We start from the raw sequence: 13614 nt of genomic DNA, 5'->3' as shown, positions 1-13614 counted from the left end.
ATGCGAGCATCTTTTTTTAATTTTATTTTCAACATTTATGATATTAGTTTTTGAAGTATTTTTTATTTATAAATAAATTAAAATAATATTTTTTATTTTTAAAAATTTATTTTTCTTAGTTCATCAAAATAATTTAAAAATATATATTCTTTTAGGCTGCTCAAACAAAAAGCTTAAAATTTAATACTTGCTAATCATAATTGGTTCAATGAGTTAATATAGTCAGTCAAGAATTTAAAGACTAACTCGAATTGAATTTTTAATTAAGTTGAATAAAAATTAATACAATAAAAATAAAATTGAATTACTTAATAGATTTTTAGTTAAATCTTGGTCAAGTTATATAAATGATTTTTTTTAAATAAAACAATAAAAATAATTAATCTAATAATTCATATATTAATTTAATAATTTAACAATCCAAATCTTTTCCCAACTTAATCATTTGATAGGAAATAATAAGTATAAATTTATCCGGTTCCTTTTGTTCTTTTGTTTAAAAGTGACTCGAAAATTATTTTATTTTGCCGTTGCCAGAAGCAAGCGGACTGCAGATGAGCTGCCAAAGAAGAGAGGGGCAATTCAGTAACTGAAAAAGTGCGAGACATTATTGACTCCTTCGCCTTCTGTCTTTCAGTATGTACTCTTCTTGCTTGGGTCAATTTCCGGTAAAAAAAAAAATATCTCCGATTTCCTCTCTTCCTCTCTAAATAATCGCGCCTAATTGCAACTCTCCCTCTCTCTCCCTGTAAAAACTCAAGTCTCTCGCTCTCTCTCTGTCTAACTTCATTTCTACTTCATCTTCCTCCTTAATTACCTAAACCCCAAACTTCCATTTCACTGTAAGTTACTTTCTCCCTCTCTCTTCCTTTCTTCCCCTCTCCCTCTCTCTTGCAATTTCCTTATTTCCGAATTCTCGTTTAGTGCCAAATCGATCGATCAAATTTTATAGTTTAAAAAATCAGTGCTTTACAGTTCTAATTTGATTTCGTGTTTAACTTTTTTTTTCCTTGTATTAGTAGATTCTCAGTGGAATTCTGTTGCATGCCTGCCATTAGACTTTGATTTAGTTTCTATCTTTCGAAATTCGAGGCTTATGTTTTTTTAAATCTGTATTCTTCTTGCTTTTTGATTGTTACTTCTCTCTCTCTCTCTCTCTCTCTCTCTCTCTCTTAATCTTAGGAATCTTTCTTGTAGTTCATGAATTTAGTGGTCAACGGTAGATAATTAAAATCAGTGCTGTTATTGGAGATCTAATACATCTAAAGTTACTGCTAGTATTTTTTTTTGTTGTTGATTTTTTAATCGAAGTAGTGTAATTTTGATGTTTGTTGCAAATTGGAATGCTTTTTAATAAATTATCATTACTCTTCTCCTGGGAGCTTTGCAGGTGATGTTTTTGTCTTAAGAAGTTGGGAATGATGTTTGATTGTGGTTCGAAATCGCAATATCTAGGTGGTGGTCAGAGAGACAAGTTTGTCAGGTAAAGTTTTAATGAAATTCTTGTTAGAGGTCATTGTGTTTGTTGGAATATTTTGTTTTATTTTTAAGCATTGAAGACGTTTTTTTTTTCCCTGATTCACAAAGAATTTTAAGTTAAGAAGAAAGATAATCAATAAGTCATTAGTGAGGTTTGAAATGAAAAAAAAAAAAAAACAGAAGAAGAAGAAGCCTCCTCATAAGCATATGAAAAGACGCCTATGTGAAGAAATGGTTGTGGTAGGAATAGGTTCTTGAAATTTTAAACATGATCACGAGTTTCAAAATTGTGGTGGGGTAGATGTAACTATTTGCATATGTTGCTGCTGCCCTTATCCAAGTTTGAGTATTTAGCTTCTTCTCTTGATCAGTTGAACCTAATTTTCGTGCTTATGGTTTTGTTGATAACACAATATATGGTTGAAGACATCTCTTTCTGTAGAATTAGAATCAGTTTAGAGCGCTGGTGTTATCTATGCAACTGTAAAGTTTGTCATGTAAAATCTGCTCTAACATTTTTTTTAGTTGAATTGCAATATATGTATTCTTTTTGTGGTTAATGTTTTATGTTTGCTTCAATGATGTTTGTACTACTCTTGGCTTGTGGGAGGATTTTAGGATATTGAAATAAGTTAATAATACGCAACTTAGGATCTTATGATTTTATATATGATCAGAAAATGAGGCCAACATCAGTATCTGCTAGTCTAGTACTATTCTATAGTTTATGCTGGTAAAGTATCATAGAAAACAAGTTCTGCTATGTGGAAGATGCTGTGAGAGTGATGTTTTCCCATTTTGAAATCTTATTATGTAATAAAGGTGCTTATGAACAATTCTGTTGTCATACCCAGCCAAAACAATTTGCTTTATATAATTATCATTTACCCATTGTATGGTTATGTGATGCACTGATGTAGCTTTATGTACCCTGTTCTCTCAGTTTATGTAATCATTCTCCAATATTGACTGGTTATGTGAGATGTTCAGAATCTAACACTTGATTTATTAAAGTTCTAGTATATGGGATGTTCAAAATCTATACTTAAATTATTAAAGTTTTGAATCCAATGTTGGACTGCATTATTCACCCAGTTGGAGGTTCCTTCAATAGATTTTAAAGGCTTATTTTTCTAATTATGTTAGGACTTCCTTCTTACCATTTTGAGAACCTTACTTTTTCCTGCTTCTAGGGGTTCTGTAGTATGAATTATTTTTCCTTGAGCATCTGACTTTTTCGGTTTTGTTGTTTTTCTGTATCTTAGATTGGATGACTTGGATTCTAGGCTATCATCGCCTTCCAGTGCAGGAGTGAGAAATTGTGGGTTTGGTATTGAAGGATTTAGACGTACTGGTCAAGGAGCAGATACACCATCGAGATCTTTCAAGAGAGGAATCAGAAAAGGGTCTGAGGGACTCAAGTCTATTGGTCGGTCACTTAGATTCGGGGTCCCACGAGGAGTGTTTCCAGAGGATCTTAAAGTGTCAGAAAAGAAGATTTTTGATCCTCAAGATAAATTCCTCCAGTTCTGCAATAAACTGTTTCTCATATCATGTATTCTGGCGGTTTCTGTGGATCCTCTATTTTTTTATCTTCCAGTTTTTAGTGATTCAGAGACTTGTCTTGGAATAGATCGCAAATTAGCAACTATAGCAACAACTTTGCGAACAATTGTTGATGCTTTCTATCTTATACGCATGGCTCTCCAGTTCCGAACAGCTTACATTGCACCGTCTTCTCGGGTATTTGGGCGAGGTGAACTTGTTATAGATCCCACACAAATAGCCAAGCGGTACATGCAGAGATATTTCATCATTGATTTGCTTTCTGTCCTTCCCCTACCACAGGTACAGAAACTGTGGCACCCTCAGTATGTTGATTTGCTTTTGCAAAAAAAACTTATATCTCCCTCCTGTTCTGATCCTTTTGGACCTTAATTCATGCTTTCTGTTGCCTTTTTTTATTCCCTTTTTACCCTTGATTCCCCCCCGCTGTTTAGACTTGTATATTATACCTGAGCAAGATGCTGGTTTTCTTCATTTCCATGACAGCTACATCAATTGCATTACTGAAATTTTATCAATTCCTCTTTCTCGTTTGGTTATTATACATGCTTTATGATGGTTGACTATTTTCACTATATATTTTTGGGATCATATCTTTTTCTTATACACTATACACTTCTGTATACTGTACCACTGGAAATGTGAATTACAGAGAAGTAGATATTGTTTTCTAAATAGTAAAATACTAATTAAATCAAAAGTCCTAATCTAAATAGAAAAAAGAATCCGAATACAACAAGGTAAATAAAGATAATCTCGCACAGTAACTTCCGAGCCTTATTTGAAGGTCTTCCCAATCTCCGATCATCATGAAATTTTTTACCTAATTGGAAACATGGCCTTCTGAATCTTCTATCAAAATTACAGCTCGATCCAACAGTTGGATTAAAAATTATGCTTGATTTACAAAACTGTCTTGGACTTCTTAAATTTCTCAAAACCTAAAAATCTTAACCATTAATGAAATATTTCAATAGACATTATTATGCCAAGAACATGAAAGAAATTTCCCCACATCACAGGGACTTTATAAATTATGGTGTTCCTTTGGTGTTCATTTTTATAAGAATGCTTTTGCGTTGTTACTTTGAGAACTATTGTAACTAATAATGGAAGAGGATTGCAATTTTAGTCTGCTGAATTCATCATATCGTAGTTACAAGCTAACAAGTACTTTGCAACATGCAAACAACTCTTAGTCTTTTTGATTATTTTTCCTTGTGTGCAGATTGTGGTTTGGAGGTTTCTTCTGAGGTCAAAAGGTTCAGATGTCTTGGCTTCAAAACAGGCCTTGCTTTACATCATCCTGCTTCAATATATTCCTAGATTCTTTCGAATCTTGCCCTTAACTTCAGAACTAAAAAGGACAGCAGGTGTCTTTGCCGAAACAGCCTGGGCTGGAGCTGCATATTATTTGCTATTATACATGCTTGCTAGTCATGTAAGTTCTGTTCGGTTCAATAGCCTTCTCTTTCAGCAGTTTCTATTTTCTGTTCATTGGAACTCTCAGTTTTAGCATGTTGTTATATTGGCATTGTTGTTCTGTAGCATGAGTATAGGTATAAGTATGCTTCACATAGAAACTGCACTTTAACCAGCATAATCCTTATTTCTCTTTTAGCATCAGAATGCCATTGTTCTCATCTTAGACCTTTTTTTTGAGTAGTTGGACCTGGAAAAAATATTATCCTTCTCATGCTATTGGATAGAATAATATCTCATACTGTCTTGATTGTTTGTTCATTCAATTCCAATCTTAGAAGTTATAATCTGAATAAGAATTCTTTGTTTGTTTATGATATGCAATCATAAAAAATAAATATGAATTCTTATGTTTTCATAATTGCAGTCAAACACTAATCCTTTAAAATATTGATGCAAAGATTGTCACTTGTTTCTATTTTTTGAGTTTTTTTTTCCAGATAGTTGGTTCGTTCTGGTACTTGTTAGCAGTAGAGCGAAATGATGCATGCTGGCAGAAGAATTGTACTGCTGCTGTAAAATGCAAAAAAGATTTCTTGTACTGTGGCAATCAGGGTATGGAAGATTATCGTGCCTGGAACAGATCCATTCTTAAGTCAAATTGCTCAGCAGAGGATAATAACCAATTTGATTATGGAATCTACTCAAATGCTTTGTCTTCTGGCATTGTTTCATCTAAGAAGTTCGTTTCCAAGTACTGTTTCTGTTTATGGTGGGGGCTTCAGAATTTGAGGTAACTTAATTCTTCTGTATCAGCATACTGTGTATATGTTTTCCATTTATGTGGAACTTCAGTATGGCATGACATTTTTTATAGCATATGATTTAAGGAAGACTTATGAGAAGAACAGGGAATTAGGGTGAGTGATAGAAAACCTATATTCTATTAGGCTTCCTATATTTCAGTAGACTGCGCCTTGAAATCCATAAGGAGATCTTTGACTCCTCAAGAAACTATGTTTCTTGAACTCAAATTTTCATGTATTAAATGGCTATAATATAATTCATTGTATGTGTGCCTGTATACTCAGCCCAAAACACCAATTCCAAAGAGTCCAACACTAAATAAGGAGCAAAATCCTGGAATCAATAGAAAGTTGTCCTAGAGGACAGTGTGTGAATTAATCAAATTTGAGATAAAGGTTGCTGGTATTGATTGCAGAGAACGATTCCCTGGAAATATACTCAGGGAAAAGTTTTGTGAGTGTCGGGTCATTATGCATTTGGAAATTTATGATAAAATGAAAGAATGTACTTCACAAAATGTAAAATGAATTAATTGATCACTACTCTGACTTGTTGTCTGGCATGGGTATGGCTGACCTTTTCTGAGTTTATGTAGCTCTATAGATGTCTTTTTGCAAATATCACTTTCCCACATCCAATCCATTATAGTCCCTTGCCTTGTTCCATTAATATACATGTAGCAGCAGTACTTTTTTTTGGCACAAGTTGGCGTGTAGTAAAATAATGACCAGCTCATGTTTCTTAGGTTGTTATGTTGGCATCTGGGTTTTGGAGGACTTTTGAACATGGAATATCTTTGAGGGGGATGTTATCATGTCATTGTCTGCTTATTGGTTCATTTACCAATGGATCCTGACTACGAAATTGAGTGATTGTAAAGTCATATTAGGTTGTGTTTTCGAAGCAGGGTTGTTGAATTTTCAAGCTTATATTCTTCCTTGCTCTTTACTGCTTCATGCTATATGTGTTCTTTACCAGATCTGGCCTTTCATTCTACTCAATGCTATTTCTGGTCTTTACTCTATCAAATCTCACCTGCTCATTTGAATTAACAACTTCCTAAATCATGTTTCATAAAGTAAATCAGTTAGGCACGCACCTCAATATATTCACTATCTTGCCTCATCCTTCATCACTCACTAACCATTCTATGGAACACAAGGTTGTTGCTTGGTCATGCTAGCCTTAAATAGGGTTGAAATAAGTTGTTTGAACTAGTATTTAGTTCTTTCATTTGGTTGTTTGTGTTAGCTTGATGTTCCTGTTGTGCTTATCTGTTGAGCTTTTATTTTATTTATTTGTTTTTTTTTTGTAAGCCAAAATCTTGATGTAGAAATGCTAAAAACCTCTTATCCAAGATCCCACTCTGATTCTTGATTGTCCACTTAAATGAAACTAGATTGTATCCAGAATCATATTGTTAATGAGTTCAAATCTTGCACAGTCCATGCTGGAAACTGGGAATTACACTTTCAGATCTCTTTATCACCCAGTTGATAACCATATTTTGGATGTTTCCTTGAATAATAATTAGAATTAAAAAATTCAAACAAAATATGGTTTTCCTTCTTTATGCAAAACAAAACTCCTTACATGCTCAACATGCCCACAATTTTGTCCTATGCGCACCTTGCTCCTTGCTGTAGGGGTCTGATGCAACATGAATAAGGGGTAGAGTTCTCAATTTTTAAGGTTACTGCCCTAAAAACTGTAGAAGAATGGAAAAATCTCTGAAATTTTATTAAAAGTTTGAGTAGTTTGAATCTTCTCAAATAAACTAGAAATGTCTTTCAGCCAAAAATCCTTTATAGGAAATGATTCATAATTAAAACTTACCTAAATAATAGAATCCATCTAGCATTAGGATTCCTAAATAGTAAAATACTAATTAAATAAAAGTCCTAATTTAAATAAAAAAAAAAGGAATACAAATACAACAAGGTAAATAAAAACAATCTCGCACAGTAACTTCCGAGCTTTATTTGAAGACCTTCCCGGTTTTTGATCATCATGAAATTTATCCAATATGAAACAGGGCTTTTAGAATCTTGTCAAAATTTTAGCTTGATTTAACAGTCGGATTAAAAGTTATGCTTGTTTTACCAAACTATGTTTTAGACTCTTCTCAAAACTTAAAAATCTTAACCATTAATGAAATAATGCAATAAATATGATTATGCTAAGAATAACGAAGAAACTTTCGACATCAATCCTCTCTACTTCTAAAAAACTTAGCCTCAAGTTAACCGCCAGAAATTGAACTCAACCATCCCAAATAAATACATATTTCAAAAATAACATTGTCACCAATTGATACATGAGATAGCTTGTTCCAAATTTCATAAATCCAATTTTAGCAAAGATATATCGTGTAGAATTTTTGAATATAGGCAAAGCTTCTCAAGACCAAAAAAATCAACCTTGCATAAAATTGTCTTTTGAGATGATGGTAACTTCAGTTAATGTGTTTGGTCATCCCTTACAACAATGTCTTGACCATCAACTGATTTGTTAATTTCAAAATATATAAGCTTGGTTTGGACGACACATCTATATTTAAGTCCTTTTTGATGTCAACTTCAGCCTCTTGAGCAATTCCAACAACTTGTTCTGGCTTTTGTTTGTGTTTCAAGACCCTGAGAATCATTACATGATGCTAATTTAGGAACGTCTTTGATTTCTTCTTCATTGTTAGTAGATGAAACATTACCAAGTAGAGAAGTATTTGCCAGAGTGTTGTTGTTATCACTGAGGTGATGTTGAACCTGTCTACTTAGAAGAGACGATACCTCCATTTTTTTTTTCGCATTGCTATTTAAGAAAGTTGAACAAAAGGCAAATAATAACAATCTATTTGCTTATCTATCCAATATAAAATCTCTTCATAACCATCTTGTATAAGCTCCACAATTAATGATTGTCTCAAATCTTTCCATGATGAAGTTAAAGGCTTACCAGTACGAGTTCTATATTCTAAAACTTCACATCACCATTCTCTAGACAAGAAAGTTTATGTATTGACAAGCCATACTTTTTTATAACAAGAAATTTTGTTGAAATAAAAGTAAGCTCTCAACTTTGTCAATCAATTAATAAATCTTTTCTTAAAAAACTTTCCATCATAGAAAGAAATCTCATCGAATTCAGAAATAGGTCTAGGGTTAGAGCTGTCTCGAGGTAAGTCTCCTAGCAAGTTCCTCTCCTCTTCACAATCGTTGTTTGCGTCTTGTATTAGCCAAGCTAGACCTGCTATGGTTTGCTCCAAACGATCAATACTTTGTTATCAATAATCTAGTTTCTGCTTTTGAGTGCGCAAAGCTAGAGAGCCTCCACTTCTGCATTGCAGAATGGGTCGATATCGTCTCCGTCCATCAAAGAGGCCAACCTGCTTTGATAACAATTGACACAGCGACATATAGCGTGGATAAAAGGTAGGGTTTTCAAGCTCTAGGGCTATAACCATAAACACTCAGTGTTGTTGAAAGGCGCTGAGGCACTCTAGGCAAGGCAAGGCCCCAATGCCTTCATTAGCCTCAAGCATTGGATTTCAATGAGGCGCCGCCTTGTGAGTGGGTGCAAGGTGCTAAGGCTAGTGCCTGCTTGAAGTTTGTCCTTTTCTGTTGGATTTTTTTTAAAATGATTTGTGTTTTGAACTATTTGTCTATTTTTTTAATTTAGTACACGAAACAACTTAGGGCTATTTTTGTAAAAAACAAAGATTATGGTAAAAAAATAAAAAATCATTAAAGTGGGAAACAAACAGACAATGAAGGACACTTAGAAGAGAAACACCAACCACACATTCTTTTTTTAACAGTGGGAGTCAGAACAACACATCTGTACATCTAATACTTTAATTTTTCCTAAACAAGTGCAATATAGTTTGAGAGAAAGGATTTTGATTATAATCATAAAATGGGGGATATGGAGGATTCAAGTGAAGGAGAGGAAAGCATGGATGGAGATGTTTTTGAAGATTAATGAATAATGATGATGATATTTAATTTTTCTTATTAATCTATTTGGCTACTTACTATTTTAAATTACTTTATTTTGTTTTAAGGGTGAAAAATATAACTTTATATGACTATGTTATGGTATTTTATATTTTTATTTTATTTTCTAATGATCTAATCTTAGTTGAAAATATATATAGTCTTGGCACCTTTCACCTTTGACAACATTGTAGAGTAATAGAGAAAATCTCTGATATTTTATTAAAAATCTGAATAGTCTGAATCTTCTCAAAATAAACTAGATACCCCTATTTATATTAGTTCTAGATCTAAAATCTTTTATAGAAAATGATTTCTAATTAAAACTTACTGAAGTAATAGACTCCATCTAACATTAGGATTTCTAAATAGTAAAATACTAATTAAATTAAAAGTTCTAATTAAATAGAAAAAGAATCCAAATATAACAAGGTAAATAAAGACAATCCTACACAATAACTTTAGAATCTTCCATCAAATTTCAGCTCTATCCAATGCTCGAATTAAAAATTATATTTGTTTTACCAAACCGCATCTTGGACTTTTCACAAACTAATCAAAACCTTAAAATCTTAGCCATCAATGAAATAATGCAATAAACATGATTGTGCCAAGAATAATGAAGAAAGTTCTCCATGTCAGGGTCTGTGTTAAACTTTGTTGATGTGGATAAGGCAATATGCCTACCTTATTTAGCAATTAGTTCATAAATATATGTTGCTCTTTCTGATAGTTTTCATTGCGAGTGTTGGACCATCAGCATTATGTAGACACTAACACTGCTTTTCATTAATTTCATCATAGTACACTCGGCCAGGGGCTTGAAACCAGCACCTATCCTGGAGAGGTTATATTCTCCATAGCACTAGCCATTTTTGGACTCATTCTCTTTGCTCTTCTGATTGGCAACATGCAGGTAAGTAGAACGAATTTGTGGTATTCTTTATTTTTTATTTTATTTTATTTTTAATTTTTGATATAGCTGCTTAATTAGTAGGATATTCTTTCATTTAGGGCTGTAATTCATCAGTTGTAATTCATGGAGGCTAGACAAGGGAAAAAGAAATAACTGACAGTTGTAATTCATCAGAGAGACAAAGGAAACCAAAATTTTGTGCTTTGATGTATGTGATTGTGAAGCCATCATATTTATGATCTCTTTTCCTGCTCTACCTATTATTATATAGTGTATCTGAGACATGTAGAAGTACACCAAGCTAGTTGCATAATGGTGTGATTTCAAGAATGGTGTATACAATATAGTAAATGAATTAAGGATAAAATAAGTTCAAGAGTGACACATACCTTCTTTTTTTTTACCATTTATTTTTTCCATATTTTTCTTTTGTAATCTATTGCGTGCCTTGAAAATGTTAAATTATAATATAAATTTTATCTTGAGACTTCACCTAACATCTTAATCTTTTAGGTTGAGATGATTCTTTGATATGGTATCAAAACCTTGCTGACTACTTGATCACGAATTCGTATCTCATCACTCTATTCTATTTGATAAATTAAATATTTCAGAATCTATTTGATGACTTGCACTGGGAAAATATATACAGATATCTGAATCATTGGGTAGATTATTGAACTTCCTTATAGGTTTACACATATTCTTACTCATGTTTACCAAATGTTTACCAAAGTCTATGAGGGAAAACATGTCCTAATTTTGCATGCTAATGTATTCCTATCCAATTTTTAGTAGATTCAAATTAATTTACAGCTAACTGATTCCTGCTTCTGCTGCCTTAAGAATAAAAAATCACTGTAATTAATTGCTTGCTTGGTAAATAGATTTGTAATATGGAAGTATGATATGATCTGATGATACTGAAATTGCTGGTTTCTGCTATTGATTCCTGCTTTTGCTGCCTTAAGAATAAAAAAATCACTGTATTACTTGCTTGTTAAATAGATATGTAATATGTAAGTATGATATGACCTGATGATACTGAAATTGTTGTTTTCTGCTATTGGGACAGACCTATCTTCAGTCACTTACTATTCGGTTAGAAGAAATGAGAGTCAAAAGGCGCGACTCAGAACAGTGGATGCACCATCGCCTACTTCCTCAAGACCTTAGGGAACGGGTAAGACGCTATGACCAGTACAAATGGTTGGAAACACGTGGGGTGGATGAAGAGAATTTGGTACAGAGCCTTCCAAAGGATCTTAGGAGAGATATCAAACGACATCTTTGTTTGGCTTTGGTGAGGAGGGTAAGTCCTCTTAATCCTTATCACTCCCTTGTTTGTGTATCTAAGTTTTGTGCTAGCAGGAGATAGTTTGGGGGTTTATATCAACTGGTGCGCCACAACAAATTTCATGCATTCTTGTAAAGTACAAGTAATAAATACTGTTGGGTGTTTTCTGTTCAAAAGGCACCTGCAACTTAAAACTTAAATATTAATATGTAGCACAAAACTATGCTCAGTTCTGTTTACAGAGTTCCCAAATTTTTGTGCCATGTGTATGTAGGACAGAATGCCCTTTTATTTTTTCTTGGTTCCTAAAATACACAATATTATCAATTTCAATGCTTAGTCACATCTTCCTGCATGTAAAAGTATGAAGTTATAAAAAAAATGTGGGAACTGGCTCTGTGAAGTTGTACTGTTTGCTCAAGCATATTTCTATAAATTTCCAGATATAAAACTATCTCCTATGGTTCTTGATATGTTAAGGAAATGCCATCACAGGTTCATTTGGGGGAACCAAGTCAGTGTTCTGGAGAAAATTGTTCCTTAAGAACAATTTGGATGGAACAATTTGCTTTTCTTTTATGGCCATTTGCATGGACATATATCATTCTGCAAACAAAGGAACAAGAATCTCCTGCTACCTTGATGTTTTTGAGCCTTGGGAAGTGTGCATTAGGATTCAGTTGGTTAAGAGATGAGAGTTAAAGTGAGTTTAGAACCCAGACTTTAAGAATTTGATTGGATAATTTAAGAACCTTTGGTTAATTTATACTTCAACATGTAATGGGTAGTAGGAACTTTTGTTCATGGTCTGCAGGAACGAATTATTCCATTCTTGTCCATTCCCTACTCCCGGTCTGTTGCGTTGCATATTTTAAGTATATGAGGTTCTGGCATCTGTTTTTGTTAATTGTTGTTAACTGATTTGAGGCACTTGTAGGTTCCTTTATTTGAGAACATGGATGAGAGGTTGCTTGATGCCATTTGTGAGCGGCTGAAACCATGTCTATTTACAGAGAGCACATACATAGTTCGAGAAGGAGATCCAGTTGATGAAATGCTTTTTATCATACGTGGTCGCCTGGAGAGTGTGACTACAGATGGTGGGAGAAGTGGTTTCTTCAACCGCAGTTTACTCAAGGAAGGAGATTTTTGTGGAGAGGAGCTTTTGACCTGGGCACTGGATCCCAAATCCGGTGCCAACCTTCCCTCTTCTACTCGGACAGTGAAGGCATTAAGAGAGGTTGAGGCCTTTGCACTCATAGCTGAAGAGTTGAAATTTGTAGCCAGTCAGTTCAGGCGCCTTCATAGCAGACAAGTTCAGCACACCTTCCGATTTTACTCGCAGCAGTGGAGGACTTGGGCTGCGTGCTTTATTCAAGCTGCATGGCGACGTTATTCCAAGAGGAAGAGTCTGGAGCTTCGTCGGAAGGAAGAAGAGGATGAAGCAGAGGCAGATGGTAACCGTAGCAATATGAGTGGAGGAGGTTCATATAGTATTGGGGCTACCTTTTTGGCAACCAGGTTTGCGGCAAATGCTCTCCGTGGTGTTCATCGGAATCGGAACGCCAAGACTGCCAGGGAATTAGTGAAACTACAGAAACCCCCAGAACCTGATTTTACTGCAGATGATGCTGATTGATTTGTCACGGATGACCACTCATTTTAAATCCTGTCAACTGACTGTTATTCTGATATTAACTTTGCTCACAAGGGCTAGAACAATGTATGCTCTTTCTAGGCGGTTGAGCTAGCGTCTCCCGCGTTGTCCTCATAGCAGTGATCAAGTTAAATCAACTAGTCCTTCAGCGTCCTCTCAATTTATATATAAAATATACTTTTAATCGTGAAATCAACCCACAATCTGTACATCTCAGAATCAGAAACCAGAGAAGGCAATGGTAAAGAAACTTGGTTTTTACAGGCCATGGAAGGAGAAGAGATTCAAAGGTCAAGAGGGGACCGATTTTGACATTTGTTTTTCAGTACTTTGGCTTGTTTTTCTAGATCAACTTCGGGTGTTTTCTTGGTCAATTACATGGTGATTCTGTTGAAGTGTCTCTGTATTACTTGTTTCATCCATGGTTTTAAAATTGTAGTTTCTTCAACATCAGTAATTCAGGGAAGTCAATTGC

The 13614-nt window shown here is 34.1% G+C and overlaps 1 protein-coding gene across 1 annotated transcript; it reads left to right on the top strand.

Annotated features, from left to right (window-relative positions):
* The first annotated feature begins 595 nt into the window (after nt 1-595).
* On the top strand, nt 596-13331 carry LOC133674911 (probable cyclic nucleotide-gated ion channel 5). Its single transcript, XM_062096206.1, has 8 exons — nt 596-842; nt 1391-1483; nt 2745-3327; nt 4274-4486; nt 4968-5260; nt 10074-10185; nt 11261-11497; nt 12420-13331. The coding sequence occupies exons 2-8, from the start codon at nt 1419-1421 to the stop codon at nt 13119-13121; spliced, it is 2205 nt and encodes a 734-aa protein (XP_061952190.1). The 5' UTR covers nt 596-842; nt 1391-1418; the 3' UTR covers nt 13122-13331.
* Nucleotides 13332-13614: the final 283 nt, after the last annotated feature.

This window comes from Populus nigra, chromosome 15 (assembly GCF_951802175.1).
Source record: "Populus nigra chromosome 15, ddPopNigr1.1, whole genome shotgun sequence".
NCBI lineage: Eukaryota > Viridiplantae > Streptophyta > Magnoliopsida > Malpighiales > Salicaceae > Populus > Populus nigra.
This window is presented reverse-complemented; position numbering and strand designations above follow the sequence as displayed.

Coding starts and splice junctions, on each gene's coding strand:
- LOC133674911 (XM_062096206.1), top strand. CDS start 1,419: ATGATGTTTGATTGTGGTTCGAAATCGCAATATCTAGGTGGTGGTCAG. Junction 3,328..4,273: donor CTGTCCTTCCCCTACCACAG/GTACAGAAACTG, acceptor CCTTGTGTGCAG/ATTGTGGTTTGGAGGTTTCT. Junction 4,487..4,967: donor TATACATGCTTGCTAGTCAT/GTAAGTTCTGTT, acceptor TTTTTTTTCCAG/ATAGTTGGTTCGTTCTGGTA.